Below are 18,934 nucleotides of genomic sequence, written 5' to 3'. Positions count from 1 at the left end.
CTAATGATTCCCTTGTTGTGACCGGGTGTGAGTTCTAACCTAATAAGGGTTGGAGCCATGCAAAAATGGCATGGAAGGTATTGATTATGCCTCCGAGAGCTGCAAGTTAAAAGTGTATTCATTTTTGTGTGCCATAATTCTATATATGTATGGACAAATAAAATTGCATATATGTAGAGAACTTTGTGTCTTCTATATATATATAAGTTGGCAGGAAGACTTCACATTAGCCACCTGTGATGTGAAGTCACTGTACACATGCATCCAACACACAGATGGCCTTAAAGCAGTGGAAAACGCCATCAGTCAAGACATTAGCATTCTAGAAGAACAGCGCAGTTTCATTATCGACAGTATTAATTTCATTTTAACGCACAATGTTTTTTAGTTTAATGGTCTGTTCTACCTCCAGATGTGCGGAACCGCGATGGGGACCAGGTTTGCGCCCAGTTACGCAAATATCTTTCTAGCGGACTGGGAGGAAGCCAATATTTGGTCCAATAATCCCTTCAGCGCAAACCTGGTCTCATGGCATCGCTATATAGACGACGTACTGTTTATATGGAAGGGGGACGATTTAAAACTGAGGGACTTCATTAACCACATCAACCAAAACAGTATCAATCTCGAGTTCACATCTGAGCAAAGCAAGGTAAACATCAACTACCTAGACCTCACTATATACATAGAAAATTTAGAAATAAAAACAAAAACATTTTTTAAGCCAACGGACGCTAATAACTTTTTAATGACCACCAGTTGCCACCACCCGAAGTGGCTAGAAAATATACCGTTTGGTCAGTTTCGGAGAGTACGGAGAAACTGCACTGATGACAGCACCTTTAGGGACCAAGCAGACATATTGAAGGGTAGATTTCTTGAAAGAGGTTACCCTTCAGAACTCATTGAATCAGCGGTAGATAAAACCAATGCACTATCACGTAGCGACATGCTGATCTCAAAGGAAAAACAAGGCAACACAGAATTCCAAACCCCATTCATTAGCACCTACTGTATAATTCAGATGCAATGAAAATTCAAAAAATTATCAAAAGACATTGGCATGTGGTACAACAAGACCCTATCCTCAAAGACAATATCCCCAATGTCCCAAGAGTCATATTTAGAAAGGCCCCGTGCATTAAATCACAATTAGCACCCAGCGTCTTCAAAAAAGAGGAACCTAAAATTCAAACCTGGTTACCTCCAGTTAAAGGCTTTCACAGCTGCTTTAATTGCAAAGCATGCAAACAAGCAGCAAAGGGAAATAAAATAGAATTCATGTCTACTGTAACAAAAGAAACTTTCAAGATCAAGCAAAACCTAAACTGCCGCACAGATCATATTGTCTATCTATTGTCCTGCCCATGTGGACTCCAGTACGTGGGCCGCACCTCAAGACCCCTGCGAGTCCGCGTGCTGGAACACATGGGGAACATAAAAAGGCGGCTAATGACACACAGTGTCTCTAAGCACTTTAGCGAATTCCACGAGGGCAACCCAAACCTTCTGACGTATAAGGGAATAGAGAGGGTTGACGTCAACTGGAGAGGTGGGGACAGGTTGCGTAAGCTATGCCAACGAGAAACCTTCTGGATATACAAATTAAAGACACTAACACCCAGAGGACTCAATATAGATATAGATCTGGGGTCATTTATGTGAGCACTCAATACCCCAGACTATGGCCCATCAACTCTACCCATGGACATTATATATGTTTAACATAGGGTAATTACTAACCTGCTTCTTCTCTTCTAACTACAGATACATCTGCCCAAGGCTCTGCATTTTTCTCCATCATTAATATTGGACTTGTTTACATTTTTGGTTCGTACACTTTATCTCTGATTTTCATTGCATTTGTAATTCCATACAGAGACCATTTTTTTTACTCATTTTTTTACTCATTATTTGCTGATATATTTTTAAGACACTATATTTTTTAGATACTTTAATTTATACATATATAATTTCTTTACACATATACTTTTCATGTTATTTTACGTTATTTTTTACGTATCATTTGTTTTATACATTATCACCTTCACCTGCCCTTTTCGGCAGTGTTATTACACTTAATTAGACTACACTTAGGGCACGTAAATTCACTTGCTATATTCACTTCCTTAGGACAATAAGTCAGTATGATATTCACAATTTTCACTTCCACATCATTTATCTATCACCCCAATTATTATTATCTTCACCAATTACCATTAAGGATTTAAATTAACCTCAATCACCTTTTCACTACCAACATTATTCATTTGTATCATGTTTAAATTAACACAAGATTAGACTATTTCTATCATCACTTTTTATTGGAATAACCTAGCAATACAGCATAATACACATTTTTTCATTTTATCTTTATCAATAGTAGAGACACAAAGTTCTCTACATATATGCAATTTTATTTGTCCATACATATATAGAATTATGGCACACAAAAATGAATACACTTTTAACTTGCAGCTCTCGGAGGCATAATCAATACCTTCCATGCCATTTTTGCATGGCTCCAACCCTTATTAGGTTAGAACTCACACCCGGTCACAACAAGGGAATCATTAAAGACTTTTGAAAAAACGCGCAGCAGGCATAAGACTGCGCGCGCACCTTCACCCCTTCAAAATCAAGGAACTTTATTGAGACTCAATCATGGACACTAAAAAGGCCATCATAAGGGTGTACGGCAGCATTGCCTATGCCAGGTTGCACACGCTACCTTTCAATGCCGAAAACTTTATTAGAAGACTGAATTTCATACACGCGCGACCCAACAGAAGATGGGATGCGCGAGCAGTTTTAAAGATGGCGACGTCCCGTCGCAGCAGAGAAACGGTAATGAGACCACACCGCGATCAGGATTGGCTGATCCATGTATAAAAGATACGGGGAACAGCCGGTCCATCTACAGAGCCTGAGGAAGTCCAGTTCCGGACGAAACGCGTTGCTCTTTTTTTCATCTGGGACACTTCACAGCACACCACAGAGGAGGCAGAGGTGCAGTTGTAGCTCTCCATCCGGACGCGGAAGGCGAGATCCCCTACCACTATACACCGCACTGCCCCCCTTTGATTTTACTTCCCCACAGAAGCCTTTGGTTTCTGTTTTTATACTTATATTTTCTTGTTTTTTATTAAAATTAGTTTTTACCCTCCAGACCTTAGTGTCATTTGTTTATGCTATAACCTATCATCAGCGTCAGTCACACCAGGAATAGAAGTACAAAGAAACCGCTAGGAGTGTGTACTCACACTGGCCCGTGTGAGTATTGTGTTATTATATTCTTTATCATTGTCCCCACCCCTTCATCACCACCTGCTACTAATTGGGTAATATCCCTAAAAGAGCAGGAACAAGATACCAAGATAGGACCACACTCACATTGGCCCGTGTGAGTGTTAGATTATACCATTTTATTTTAGTGGTTTATTAATACCCCATCCTCCCCCCCATTGACGCCTCTATATACATATGCCTTAACCCTATCCTCTCTTTTGTTTATATGAGAGGAAATCCCCCTGGAGTGGAAACACTGAACCACGAAGCAATAAGGACATACATCAAGAAGAAGAACTCACATCGCGGAGAGAAACGGATCATTGCAAGATCACGGGATCCCCAAAGAAACCTTGATGTGACTGAGCTTACACAAGGCCGTGTAAGTTATATATTACCATTTTTACCTTCTCACCCACATATACACATTTACTGTATGTATATTCGCCCTTTCAATTGGACATCAGCCACCTGAGCCATTACGTTCGCTCAGGGTATAACCGCTCTATTTTAAGTGTTAATTACTAGACTCATTGCACTGCCTGTTTCCCACAACTGTGCTCCCCCATCCTTTCTGTATTCATTGCCTAATCCTAATATATCAGCCTAATCCTAATATACCAACCTAACCCAAATATGACAGCCTTAAATTGATCCTAATATGCTAGCCTAATCCTAATATGCCCTCTTTACCTTAATCCTAATATGACAGCCTAATCCTAATATATCATCTTTACCTTAATCCTAATATGCCAGTCTAACCTGAATATGCCAGCCATGCCCTTAACCTAAACAGCACTAACTGAGTCCTAATAATCTGGGATAAAATCATTGGTGGCTAAATACAGGAGAGGGAGAAGGTTATCGAGGCGGCTAAAGGGTACATAAGGAAAAAACCCAAACTGCAGCATTTTTACTAGAGACACAAATGAACCCATTACATGCCTAGGGCTGACCCTTTACATGCCTAGGGCTGACCCCTTACATGCCTAGAGCTGACACCTTACATGCCTAGAGCTGACCCCTTACATGCCTAGGGCTGACCCCTTACATGCATAGGCCAGCAGAAACAAGATGAAGCTTCTTTCTCCCTACATTCCACCTGTTTGTGGGGTCGAGGATGTTTCTGAAGCAGGTACTGAACAAAAAACTTTGACTGAATATTTGCACGCATGACCCATCAGAGACAGAATAGACTTCATTCCTTACATTCCACCTGTTGTCTCTGAGGGTTCATTTGGCCTATCCCACATATAAAGGCCTGGTCTGGTAAAACTTGTACAGTGGGTTTAGTGAGCAATTTCAATAAGGATTTGCAGGCTCCTATGTCCCATCTCCCCCAACCAAACAAACCACCCCGCACTATCCCCTTCCCGTAATGTCTGTATTATTAAATCATAAAGCCCCTTTGCCTGGTATGTTGACCAATGCTAAGCGTCTAGTGACATTGATCACAGTGAGATTTGTCCAAAATGTCGCAGTCTTGGTAAGTCCATGGAACAGCTATGAACGAGTATCCATTTTCTTCACTCACGGAAATGGCTCTGCAGAACCAGCCATCTGTTCGGTTAGTTGTTAGCTTGTTGTCACAAAGGTGCTGGGGGACCACATGGCTGCTCTTGAAACCACCATGTGAAACGAAAGAAGGAAGCATTAAACAATAGCTATTAATCTGTACGAGGGCTAATACACAGGCCTATTTTCCCAATCTATGCAACTGGGGTTCCCCTGCTTCCACCTGTATGCCAATGGGTACTGTGATCACAATATTAACTATACCAAGCACAGTGCCTGCCTCAATATGTCAGTCTATATTTGTCCCAGTCAGTTGTATTTGCCACTGATAAGTGTACGTCTCTACCACCACCTCCTTGTCACCCACCCCCTTTTCTTCAGTTCGGCATCTAAATTGAACACCATGAGGGCATCAGAGGGATGTGGTCCCTGAGTTCCGATGTCATATATTCCCTGCGGAACGTCAAATTGTTGCGTCATGAGTAACTCTAGGGTATGGGGTCCTATCACCTGGTGAGTGTTTCCCCAGTGTTTCAACCTGTACCATGTGATGGGGGATCTCTCGGTGTTAAGGACCACATTCATCCTATTGTACGGGGTCATTTTCCTGAGCCCCTTTTCGAACACTCGGGGTGCGTAAATCTATGAGTGCTTTCACCGGCCCCTTCAACAACCCATTGCTGCGTTCAATTAGGCCGGCTGCTTGTGAGTGGTAAGGACTCCACTGACATCAGCCAAAGTATGAGCCCCTGTTTCTAGTGGATGGCGGGTAGGTTTTCCCCCGCTCTGTCCCAAATAACAAAGCAACCGGCTTCTTTTTGAAACTAGGAAAGTCTGCCCTGCAGAGACTGAGTCAGACGCGAGCACCAAGTTCTCATATTAGAACGTAGCGGTCGCGGTCAGGAGTTCCTGCCCAAAACAGTTCCAGGAGTATCGGGACTACAGCTGCGGCCGCCTTTATCCTCCTACTTGCCCGGATAAATGCGGGGATTATCTCCGTTTCTAGCGGAGTTTCCCGCGCGGCGGCCGCATCATCAGATAAGCGCCCGCGGCGCGGGAAACCTGAAGAAAAAAAGCTGCTCGCCGCCGCGTTTTTAAAAATCCCGCGGTGGCGGCCGCAGGAGGTTAAAGGCGGCCGCCACTGTAGGTCCCGGTCAGGAGTTTCTGCGGAATCTCGGTCCAGGACGTCCGGAACAAGGTCCCGCTCAGGGTAAGCCCTTGCAAGCGGGCGCCCTGCACCTAGGAGAGGCTAGATCTCATACCCCAGACCCCAGTAAGTGTGTATATTCCTGTATTTTGTGTTCTGGTGTATTTCTGAGGTTTTATCCAAAGAAACCCCATTTTATTTCACTGCCTCGTTTTGCCTATTGACTGATCCCAGAAATATAAATGTGTTACGAAACCTGGCCTACCGTGACACTTTTTGTTTGTTTATTCCAGGAATTAAAGAAGTTGTCGGAGAAGCACCCAAATATTGTAGTGATTCAGCTGGGTACGTCTGCAATACATTGTTGTTATTGTTTCAATCTGCCTTTTTCATGGAGTGAGAAACAGGGGGATAAAGGGGTTTAGACAAGAAACTGGGATTAGGAATTCCAGGGGAGGAATGTAGAAAGGTTTCCAGTATTGTGACTATAACCACACATTAAACAAGTTACGGTGGATACAAAACGGTGACTCAAAACCCTCCCCCGAACAGTAAATAAAAATCCCTCTTGTGGTGCATTTGCATGTCTCAGACAGATCTGCAACCTTGTCTTTCCCCATTATCTCTTAGCAAACAGTGCTTCCACAGCAGCCTGGGATTCTGGGAAATGAATTAAGAAGTAAAGTGTGACACACTGCTCATTTGCGTGTTATTACCCAGAATCCCTAGTTGCAGTATAAGCATTATATGTTAAGAGATAATGGGGCAGGGCAGGGTTGCAGACCTGGCTGAGACATTTGAATTTGAACACAAGTGCTATTTGTATTTATTATCCACTCTATTGTGATAAAATCTAAATGAATGGAAAATAAATGTGTAGGGGGAACCTCACCTCTACATACCCCAAAGTAGGGGGGTGTCGGACTTTAACCCTTGGTTTCCCCATGATATAGCTACCACGCCCCGTGAAGGCATATGCTGTTTGATCGTTTCTAGGGGAGACTCCTCCTCTTGCTTTCTGTCATCAGTGACGCCGCGCCGAAATAATAGCTCGCGGGAATGGTCACGGAATAGCGAAGTGTCGGAGGGGCTGTGGGATCCGCCTGCTCTGGCACTCAAACAGCTAATGCACCCGCTCCCTGTACACCAGGGGTGGCCAACTCCAGTCGTCAAGGTCAGGTTTTCAGCATATCCCTGCTTCAGCACAGGTGGCTCAATCGGTGGCTCAGCTGTTAACTACACAACTTGTGCTGAAGCAGGGATATCCCTAATACCCGATCTGTTGGTGGCCTGTGAGGACTGGCATTTGCCATCCTTGGGGTATTGAAGGTGAACTCTGAATACGTCCAAGATACTTACCATTAAAATATAGAAGAAAGTCCTCCTTGGCGCTGGAGTCCTGGTGTTGCTGGCGTTATTCTCCAATTGATATGTGGAAAAAACAACAACAAAAGTGCATATCTATCAATAAATCAATATGACCCGTCTATATGATTGGTTACCTCTATGTGCACTTCTAGGCGTGATGTGTCAACACCCAATATATACCAATGGAATATAACCCCTGAGGGGGAAGATGTTTATCCCCTGTGAGATCCCATGCATCTAATGGGACCACTGTATATACCTACACCACAGTGCAGAAAGATGGCTACAAAAGGTGAACAGTGAATAAAACTTAACTTCTAGGTTAATCAGATCCTCTTCTGAAGGAATACAGCAACCTCACAAGCCATATGTAAAAAGCAATAGAAATAGGGAATGGTAGCTGTGGATCGAGAAGCGATCAGCTGGAACTCGAGGCCTGAGAGGTGGCCAATGCTGGCGCCAAGACCCGTCCCCTCTCCCCCCCCCCCCCAATGTTTTTTCCTGGTCCTGTGTGTCCTGTCCGTCTCGTCCCGTGCTATGGGGTAGTTTGTCAATGTTGTCCCATGTCTGTCCGTTCTCATGGGTAAAATGTGGGTTGTTATTTGTTACACTTGACAATAGTTTGTGACACACTGTATAAGCTGTAAAACCCAATAAAAATGGAAGTTATAAAAAAAAAAGTAGCGCTTTCAGTCCCCTGGAGGGGGAACAAAATGGCGGTTTCAATCTCCCTCATTACATGGGCCAACAAGAACCCGCAACATCAACTGTCGCGGCTTCCTGTTGTCACAGTGACGCCAGGGATTTAAATACCAGCAAGTACCGACAATATTTTTACCGGTAAGAATCTTGGGAGAGCTAAAAATAGTGAGGTTCAGCTTCGGCGACCCCCTGGTTCTCATCCATATAACAACATAAACATTGGTAAGTAACTCTCCTACCTCCTCGTGTAAACCACCTTCCCACTCTCCCTCTACATCCATTCTCTCCCTGTACCTCCAACCTGATTAACCATCATGTCCTCAAAACCTAACAAGAGGGATACCTCTACCCCCAGTTTACGCCTCTTCCCCCCCCCTCCCCTTCCCGGGACCTTGACACCTCGTCATACCCCATAAACAGGGTTCAGCTCCTGGGACCCCATAGTTCATAACCTGGTAAGAAAAAAACAAGGGGGCCAGTGGTTGAACGGCTGCTTTAAACATTTCGGGTGGTTCCCTATATCCATATTTAATAATGAACGTGAGAATAAGGATCGTCTTCCTGTTCACAGATACCACAGACCCTGTAAGTGTTAAAGCGTCTGTCAAGGAGGTGGAGAAGCATCTGGATGGACAGACCCTGGATCTGCTAATTAACAATGCCGGGGTCCTGACCCAAAACACACTGGAGACCCAGACCTCCGAAGACATGATACGTGTCTATATGACCAATGTGGTCGGTCCTATGCTGGTGACCCAGGTAAGATCAAAGCAGAAAGGAGGCTAATCCGGACGTGTTTAGATCAGGGGTCGGCAACTCCAGTCCTCAAAGGCCACCAGACCTGCCTGTTGGTGGCCCTTGAGGACTGGAGTTGGTTGCCCCTGGTTTAGATACTAGGGGTACAAAGTTTGCACCAGACCAAGCACTCCAACAAAACCCCATATACCTGTGTATAGGAAAAGAAACAAAAATAGACAACACTAATTAATAATTCATGCCGCTAGCTATCAATTTTAGGGGCTCTCCTTCGTTGATAACACATTCACAAAAATATATCCGTAAGCCGGGCACTCAAATAATAATAGTTAATTATAACAAGATTCAAAACACAGTGACAGCGTTTCGATCTATAATCTGACCTTCCTCTGGGCTTACCTTGCCCTGATGAAGGTCCGATTATGGACCGAAATGTAGATACAGTATTAGGAGTAACACTACTTTTAATTCATAAACCAGGATTCCAGGAGCTTGCACGGGTCGAGCCCCCCCTCCCCCCTCATTCCCCCGTCACCTTTAAAAGGCTGTTTAATAGAAAGCAGGTTCCTATTGAATGGAGATTTGGCAGCCATTTTGTTTTCCCCGGAGAGTGATTTAAACCCAGTGAGTATCTTGGGAACGGGGGAGCCCCCGGAGCAGATAATTATCTTGGTCTTTTAATCTCTCTTGGAATCCAGGCGAGTACCATCTTTGCTCAACGAGGGTCATTTCTTCTTGCGATATGTCCGGCCTACCGCCATTTTAATATCTTCACCCTTGTGGTGATGTCGCACAGTTTCTGTCTCTTTGGGTAATACCCAGCATCAGTGGGGGACTTCCAGATCCGACGCCCCATGGCACTTACCTGGTGCCGCCTCCTCCGTGCTGCCGCACTCCGTCTTCTTCTAAATCGCAGCGTCGCAGAGTCATTTAAACGCTGGGATTCCAAAGGAGCAGGAGGGCGGCAGAAAGAGGCGGTAAACACAGGCAAGTGCCTAAGGGCGGCAAATTTTTGAATCCGCCACTGGGTCCAGGTATCTTCCGTGGATCAGGGAATCTAAATGCAGCAGTCCAGGGTGTCTCCCTGTGACAGAGAGTCCCTTGCAGTGAGCCCTGTAGGCCTTTTAGAAGTCTCTAACTTGGCAGCTGATGAGGCAGATTAAGCCAGGCTACTCTGGATTTAACCCACTCAGTGCTGTCTCGGGCTCTGAAACATGTTTCCCCTGCTCCATTACGTGACAGGGGTCCCGCCCCGTTACACACCCGCCTTATTTGTTTTGCCAGGCGTTCCATCCCCTGCTGAAAAGATCCAAACCGGAGTGTGCCGGGAAATCCGCCATTGTTCACGTCTCCGCTCTGCTCGGCTCCATCCAAGACGTTCCCCATCTCTTCGCACCGTTCCCAGTTATATCGTATCGCTGCAGCAAGGTACATCCGCTGTCCTGGTGACCCTGGGCAAGTCATGTTATCTCCCTGTGCCTCGTGCACCAATATTATTATATTAGGCTGCGGTCCCAGTGACTGCCACAGCGCACACCTCGGCGTGCACTGTGCGAACAAGCACCGGCCCCCCAGTCACTCAGGGCCGAGTACATGCGTCGGCGCGCATTCAGCAGCCGCGCTGTACTGCAAGATTCCACACTCTCAAAAAAATTGTGTGTGGAACTTGCGACGGAGCCGTGGCCACGCCCCCGCCGGCGGTTCAACCAATGAGGGCGAAACAGCCGCGTGAGGTCATGGCCACGCCCCTGCAAAAACCCGACCACGACCCCTCCCGTCGCAACCTCTCCCTCTCTCCTGAAGACCGCAGATCGCGGTTAGCGCTGTGCACGCGTCACCCCCTCCCCCCGCCGGGCGCGCGTGTCACAGTGATGACTGGGACCGCAGCCTTAGAGTGTAAGCTCTATGGGACAGGGCTGCAGCATTTTTTTGTACAGTACTGCGTGCACTGTCAGCACTATATGAGAAGAAAAAATATATTATCATTATGATTTTTAAAGATTTTATTGGTTAGTACAGTAGCAGTAAATAACTGTATACAAGCCGGTGGTTCTGTATATCTATATAACAGTGTATATACAGGTGTGGGTCTGTGTGTATCTATATAACAGTATATATACAGGTGTGGGTCTGTGTGTATCTATATAACAGTATATATACAGGTGTGGGTCTGGGTGTATCTATATAACAGTATATATACAGGTGTGGGTCTGTGTGTATCTATATAACAGTATATATACAGGTGTGGGGCTTTGTGTATCTATATAACCGTATATATATACACTTGTGGGTCTGTTTGTATCTATATAACAGTATATATACAGGTGTGGGTCTGTGTGTATCTATATAACAGTGTATATACAGGTGTGGGTCTGTGTGTAGCTATATAACAGTGTATATACAGGTGTGTGTCTGTGTGTATCTATATAACAGTATATATACAGGTGTGGGTCTGTGTGTATCTATATAACAGTATATATACAGGTGTGGGTCTGTGTGTATCTATATAACAGTATATATACAGGTGTGGGTCTGTGTGTATCTATATAACAGTATATATACATGTGTGGGTCTGTGTGTATCTGTATAACAGTATATATACAGGTGTGGGTCTGTGTGTATCTATATAACAGTATATATACAGGTGTGGGTCTGTGTGTATCTATATAACAGTATATATACATGTGTGGGTCTGTGTTTTTCTCTAGGTGTCAGTGTCAGGGCGTTTCTATATGTGTATCAGTGTGTCTCTGGGGGTCAGCAGATAGAAATGACACTATTGTATTGTTGAAACCTTTAGCAGCACAATAATTACATTTTTATGTTCAATATATGTGCCCTGTCTGATTGTCTGTACAATGCTGCACATACAGTAACATTATATACGAGAGAACTATATCCTACTGTATGTACTGTGCACAGTGACATACACAGTCTTGGCAAACTGAAAACCCAAACCCACTACATTGTGTATATGTGTGTATACAGTAAGTACAAATTAGCGGGGTACTCCTGGCTACTAATTTCCCTGGCCCCTCCAGCACCGGAAGTCCCAGTAAAGAGAGGGCAGTGTTGGTAGTAAATCCGTCAGGGCCGGGTTATGTTACTGCATAGGATGTTAGTTAATACAGTTCGGGATTAGCCTGGTACTACAAGGGCCTATGCCTGGTAGGAGGCTGGCTTACAAGCCATTCCCCTGGGGAGGGGGGGTGGTTCCTCTAGTTTAGAGTACGGGTGGGCCCTGGGCATGCGGCGGGTTACGTTTTAAGGGCCCGCCACAAAGCAAAAATTGCCAGAAAGCGGAACCGGCGATTTTCGGTGTGTGCGCATGCGCAGACCGGCAATTCGCCCTTCTACGCATGCAAACCCCTCATTATGCGCGACTTCGGACCGGCCCGTTCTGCGCATGCGTGACCTCGGACCGGCCCGTTCTGCGCATGCGTGACCTCGGACCGGCCCGTTCTGCGCATGCGTGACCTCGGACCGGCCCGTTCTGCGCATGCGTGACCTCGGACCAGCCCGTTCTGAGCATGCGTGACCTCGGACCAGCCCGTTCTGCGCATGCGTGACCTCGGACCGGCCCATTCTGCGCATGCGTGACCTCGGACTGGACCATTCTGCGCATGCGCAGACATGGCAGCCCCCTTCTCGGTACCACCGTATCAGCGGATCGCCGAAAAGCGGGGCGTCCAGAAGCGGGGCCTTGCTGTAGGTGGTTCTGGGAGGCAGTTCTGTGCTGATCTCTCTGCATGGAGGGAGCACAAGTAAAGCTTCTCCTGGATAGGAGCCCTACCCTCTTAGGGGGTGAGGTAGCTGAGGAGGTGTGCTTAAGGCCTCTTGTCCTGATTACTGCCTTCAGGGGAATGGAACAAGTCATGCAATGTTGTGCTGTGCTTAATGAAGAACGTTGTACCATCCAACTGTCTGATTCTGAGACCAGAGTAAGGATGGAGACGCTGCGCTGAAGGAGGAACATGCAGCTGAAAGCCGGATCTGATGCCTCCCCACAACATCGTGGAGCCCTCAAGCCTTCCGTGACACCAACAGGTATGCACCAGCACACACAAGGTAGCTACATGATCTCCCGTAGGCAGTGTGTACAGCCTCTATGTACCAAGAAGTGGTGCAGGTGTAGTGTCCCACGGGGCTCTATGGGATCTTGAGGACCGGACCCCCCACCACAGGGAGCTGCGACTTGTGAAATGGCGTTTCCCGCCGAAAACGGGAGGCCGCATGGTGATCTGTGCAAAAAGTTGCAAGGATTCTGTCTGCAAGTATCTGGGCTTGGCGCGAAGCCTAGCCGCGCCTGTTCTCTGCAGCCATACTAAAGAATCACAAGAGGGAGGAGCAGAAGGCGTGCCTAACTATTTCCGCGCAGCTGATGTGGGGAATTAGCCACAGACGCATGTGTCACCGCTCTCTCTCATTCAGCAAATCAGCTATGGGTAAGAATCACTGCCCTCGCTTTGCTCTCCCAGGAGGTCTGATGCTGCATCCCAATGAAGGGGAGTATCTCTTCACCTGGTCTGTGATCGGGTGGGACCTGAACTGGAATCCACTTCACAGTTCTCTGGGTGCCATGCACCGTATCTCCACCCCAAGAGAGTTGTAGTGGAGACCCCCAAGACCCCGCTGTGTGCTGGGGAACTGCCTGGTCTCACTGAACTCATACGAGTGTTGGTGGATATGGCTGGACAGCCACCTGAAGACTATCAACCAGACTACCTGACCCTGATCAGTGAGTTGGCCAGCCTCGGTCGATTGTATGTTGTTGGCGCAAGGAATATGGACTCACAGGGCTCTATGGGATCTTGAGGACCGGACCCCCCACCTCTCAGGGAGCCATAGGAACTGATGGAAGTGTCCACTCCAACCCCACGGAGTGGAAAATAAGATCAGCGGGCTTACCTGAGTCCACACCGGCCGGCATGCGACGTTGTGGGTCCCTTTCTGCTTCCCAGCCAGTTCCCGCTCCAATCTATGCCTTAGAGGAGGCAAGCCGTTGCCTAGACAGGCACGGTCAAGCGATGTCCGCCATGCCCCTGGTGCTTGACTCTGCCACGAAAGTAACTCCTGCTGCTGGATCCGAGAGCTACCGGAAGGACGACGAGGGTGCGTCCATCAGTGAGGTGTCGGACGAGGCCTCTGCTGCTCCGGAAGTAAAGGACTCCTCGTCTTTCTCGAGCCCCGACATCTATCAGGGGGTGTCAAAGCGGGACGCAGACCATCGCTGGTCCAATGTCCCTGGAGGAATGCCCCAGCTACTGTTGCAGTGCAAAGACATCTGTGAGGCCCGAAATTGAGCCATGGCCTATATTGCTGCCTCCGCCGAGCGCTCGGATGAGATGATCAACGCGGAGGGATCTCCGCTAATGATACCGGCCGGTACTACTTCTCTACCGAATCCTGTGACTTCCCCAGCACTGTCAAGGGAGGTCGACTCCGACGACTCGGCTGGACTGATGGATCCTCAACCGCCCTCTTGCTGCTCCGGTGAGTACCTCTACGGAGAATCTCTTCTTGCTGCAGTGCAGAGTGCGGAAGCAGGAGCACGACAAGAAGGTTGGGCCTTATGACACCCGGCGCATGGGGGGGCCTTGCCAAGCCTCCGGCTGCAGCTGTTACCGCCCAAGGGCAAGTACAGTTAAAGGCCCTAATACGGACGACCTATCCGGTTGCCAACAAAGTTGGGATCCAGGACATTGCCGCTGTTCTCGATAGGGACGACACTGCATGCCCACAGGAATTAGACTTTGATGTGCTAAACCCTCCTCAATCGCCCCATTCTGCTCGTTCTGCCCGTTCTCCAAGCCCTGAACTCAGTCCCCGAGGCTCTGACTATGGCGACAAATGCCGGCCACTGTCCCCGTGACCTGTGTCCCCTGTAATGTCTGTGGCCCCTTCTCATGTTGTGGGTGCCCCACATGTACGGGCTGTAATATGTGGAAGGAATGATGCACTATCTTGGTGGGATCCCCTGTATAGAGGCTACGTGCCTCATCTGCACCTGACCCAGTTCGTGCTTGAGAAAGGTCCCCAGATAGACCATTGGTGGGAGGAAGATTCACCCCTGAGCCAGAGGCTGAGATTATGAGGGAGCGTTGCGCCAAGATGAAGGCAGGCCTTTTCTCTTCTCCAAGGGGAGAAGAACCTGTTAGCGAATCTCTATGGGAGGGACCCATCTACTGGGTATTGCCAGGTCAAGCGTACGGGCATAATTTGACCAAGAGTAGCCGCGCTGATAATGCTCTGGTTCAGAAATTTAGACAGGAAGGATATGACTATCCCTACCTTCCAGAATTATTAATGAGGACAGCAGAGGTCTTCCGGGATGAGTGGGTGAACACATGAAAGTCAAAGGGGGCAGCCCCATGCATTTCAGGGAAGATAGGGCTGTTTACTTAATGAATGTGTGGCAGGTAAGCCGCAGTGTCTATTTTGACAGGGTGGAGTACATTGGGGAGTCAGGACGCAAGCGCTGCTATTCGGTCACAGTGCCGGATAGTGAGGGAAAACGGGTGCGTAAGCCAGATCCAGACCATTATTACTAAACTGGTATTATTATATTGGGGTAACGGTTCCTCCATCAAGGGGGGAATCAGTTATACTGATGTCATGATGTTATTACCATTGTATTTTTATTAAATAAAAATGTGGTGTGATGTTATGCCCTCATGCATGGTCGTGAGGGATTTTTAACCAGAGGGAGGGTGTAGCGGGGTACTCCTGGCTACTAATTTCTCTGGCCCCTGCAGCACCATAAGTCCCAGTAAAGAGAGGGCAGTGGTGGGAGTAAATCCTTCAGGGCCGGGTTATGTTACTGCATAGGATGTTGGTTAATACAGTTCAGGATTTATCTGGTACTCCCGGGAAGAGGTGGGTTCCTCTAGTTTAGAGTAAGTGGTTCTGGGGGGCAGTTCTGTGCTGATCTCTCTGCATGGAGGGAGCACAAGTAAAGCTTCTCCTGGATAGGAGTGGGCTGAGGCCTTACCCTGTTAGGTGGTGAGGTCGCTGAAGTGGGGTGCATAGGGCCTCAAGCCTCGGTACTGCCTTCAGGGGAATGGAACAAGTCATGCCATGTTGTGCTGTGCTTAATAAAGAACGTTGTACCATCCAACTGTCTGATTCTGAGACCACAGTAAGATTTGCCTGTGAGGACCATCCTGGCCATCCCTGGATCCTCATGGGATGGAGGCGCTGCGCTGAAGGAGGAACAAGCAGCTGAAAGCCTGACCTGTTGCCTCCCCACAACATCGCGGAGCCCTCGAGCTGCATAATCTCCCGTAGGGGGAGCAAGTGATATATATTTCTGTCATTTGGAGTGGCTACTGGGCTAGTAACCTAATGCATACAACAAGAGACAAAAAGGCCCCAATGGTACATCCAATATGACAAATTATTAGTGCATTGACTCAGGGAGCACACTTCCAGGCCTCAAGCCCCCCTAAACAGGTCAGGTTTTTAGGATATCCCAGCTTCAGCACAGGTGGCCCAATCAACAGGGCAGCCTCTGATTGAGCCACCCATGCTGAAGCAGGGACTGATTGAGCCACACATGCTGAAGCAGGGACTGATTGAGCCACACATGCTGAAGCAGGGACTGATTGAGACACCCATGCTGAAGCAGGGATATCCTGAAAACCTGACCTGTTGAGGGAGCTTGAGGACTGGAGTTGAGCCCCCCTGCATTACTATGCATTGTATCTATAGTCTTTACTCATAAGTATGGCTAATAAAGTCCACAACATATTAAGCCTGCAACCGCGTCACAGCAGACCTACACTACCCATGTGATACGGTCGTATTCTACATATATTGGGGGTTTCTTGTCCCCTCCGCAAATTAAAAGTCCCGGATGCTTTATTTTTGTCCTCGTTTTACTCTTACGTGAGCCAGCCGGCAATCTTGTGCTATCAATATGGCCGCCCCGGCGTCGCGACACCACCGGCAGCTAATTGACAAGCTGTGATGTCATCGGGACACAGCGTCGCGGCTTCCTGCTGCTGACCACGGCCGCCATGTTGGCAGTTTTTTGGGGGAGGTTTTGGTGTCTGAACCAGCACAAAATAAATACAGTAGAAATATATCTATGGAACCGGGGTGTCTCCGAGCTTTGGGGAACCCCTGGCTCAGGTATGATTAAGGAGAAAAAGGCTATCGGGGTGTCCCTTTTTAAGACGTCGCTTTCGCCGTTAAACTGTTAAGTGGACGCGCTGGGCATTTATTCGCAATAGTTTGGCGCTTGGAAGGAGTTTCTCGTGTGTGGTTATAGTTGAAAATGTAACACCGTGTTCCCCCTGCCCCTGATTTGGAAATGAAGCCTGTTCCCTATATACCCACCCTCCTGTTACTCTGCACACTGATGCTTTAATACTTCTCCTTGCAGGCTGCTTTGAACATGCTATCGAGATGCCACGCAGAGGGGTACAAACAGGATGGGATTATCTGTGTTGCGGTCCATCCCGGCTGGGTGCAGACAGACATGGGGGGAGATAAGGTGCGTACGGCTCATCTCCGCCCCAAAAATATATACATTTTGGAAACAACTTTGGTGTTCATTGTCTCCCTCCCTTAACCCCTGTCTCAGAGAGGTGAGGGGTCCGTGAGAAGGGGCCTCACACCTGCGTGAGGCGTGCGTGAGACCCCTCCTCACCTCCGGAGCAGGGGATATAAAGGGATTGGACAAAGTACAGGAAGGAAGCATGTTTCAGAGAGAGAGAAGAGGTCGTTCTCTGAAGCCGGAGGGTGGGAGGCTCGTGGGAAATGTGAGAAAGTACTTCACGGAAAGGATGGTGGATACATGGAATAGCCGCCCAGCAGAGGGGGTAATGCAGTAAGGGAAATCACACATGCTTGGGATACACATAAGGTTAAATCCTAAATATGAAAGCAAGCCCCAAAGATCTAACAGGGTCTGCAATGTCACAGACACAGGGGGGGGGGGAGGGGGCACGTGGTTTTTATCCACTGTAAGGTGCTGTTTCTACAGTCTGCCGGGGCCGGGCGATGATTGAGAGGGGTTATGGCACGAGGGGAAGAGTTTGACACGAGGGGAGGAGTTATGGCAAGAGGGGAGGGGTTATGGCACGAGGGGAGGGGTTATGGCACGAGGGGAGGGGTTATGGCACGAGGGGAGGGGTTATGGCACGAGGGGAGGGGTTATGGCACGAGGGGAGGGGTTATGGCACGAGGGGAGGGGTTTGACGTGATGGGCGAGGTTTAAGACTGTGTCATAGGGTCTCTCGTCAGCGTGAGATACATCATGCTGTGTGATACTCACACACATTGCGTCCTGACAGGAGGGCCTGGAACACACAGCAGCCAAAGGGTTGAACTCCTGCAGTCAGTGTGCTCGGTTGGTTTATTAGTGGGCATTATAAAAATGTATTGTCCTTTACAATGTCCCATGTGGGATCTTGCTGCTCCCACTTGTCTGACGTCCCAATTAGAGATGGGCAAAGGTGTCGCCGAAGTATGAATTCGCTGCAAAATCGTCCAACTTTGCGGCCAACGCAGAGTGCGAAAAAATCTCATCGCTCTTCTTCACCGTCTAATTAGCCGCTCTCACCTAGTGACAATAGTAGACCTCAAAGAACCTTTTCTGAGAAGACAAGATAAGACATCTTGTAGTCTGCGTGGAAAACAGCTCTGTGCTGCCTGGTGTGGGGAAGCATGTGAGAATAAACAGCATGAGTTGCCATGGGGAACACTCTACTGCAGGCTTTGGGGCCTTTCAAAATAAAAATGTCAATAGAGTAACAGTCCCCCCCCCCCCCCCACCTCCTTGATTTTGGTTATAACCTAGCCTGAACTCGAGAACTAATCCCCACAGCTCATCCATGCTCCCCCACCGTCAATTTTACAAATGTAACCCGCAAATGGGATTACCATGGCCTTGAAGGGTTAATGGTGATACCCACATAAAGCGTGACGTTTTTCCTATTACGTGGGACGTGGGTGAGTCAGCAGGTGTTAAGCTCTGCCCACTGCTGACAGGGACGTCACGAGAGAGATTCTAAAGTGGGTTCCTGGAGGAGTGAGTGTGGAGAAGCCTCATTGTATATAGTTTATAGGAATGTCCACCATGAGTAAATAAAAAAGACCAACCCCGTATTATGTTCTAGTCAGGGACCATGCCCCTTCAGGTAGGGCCCAGAG

General features: G+C 47.8%; 1 protein-coding gene across 1 annotated transcript in view; it reads left to right on the top strand.

Annotated features, from left to right (window-relative positions):
* The window catches only part of LOC142470104 (C-signal-like), a 38,882-nt gene that overhangs the window by 19,131 nt on the left and 817 nt on the right, over nucleotides 1-18,934 (top strand). Inside the window, exons 2-5 of the mRNA XM_075577040.1 lie at nucleotides 6,244-6,295; nucleotides 8,592-8,779; nucleotides 10,061-10,204; nucleotides 17,163-17,273. Coding sequence (XP_075433155.1) covers nucleotides 6,244-6,295; nucleotides 8,592-8,779; nucleotides 10,061-10,204; nucleotides 17,163-17,273 — 495 coding nt within the window. The remainder of the gene's footprint in view (nucleotides 1-6,243; nucleotides 6,296-8,591; nucleotides 8,780-10,060; nucleotides 10,205-17,162; nucleotides 17,274-18,934) is intronic.

Source organism: Ascaphus truei, chromosome 19 (genome assembly GCF_040206685.1).
Source record: "Ascaphus truei isolate aAscTru1 chromosome 19, aAscTru1.hap1, whole genome shotgun sequence".
NCBI lineage: Eukaryota > Metazoa > Chordata > Amphibia > Anura > Ascaphidae > Ascaphus > Ascaphus truei.
Note: the sequence above shows the minus strand (reverse complement) of the source record. Positions and strands in the feature narration are given on the sequence as shown.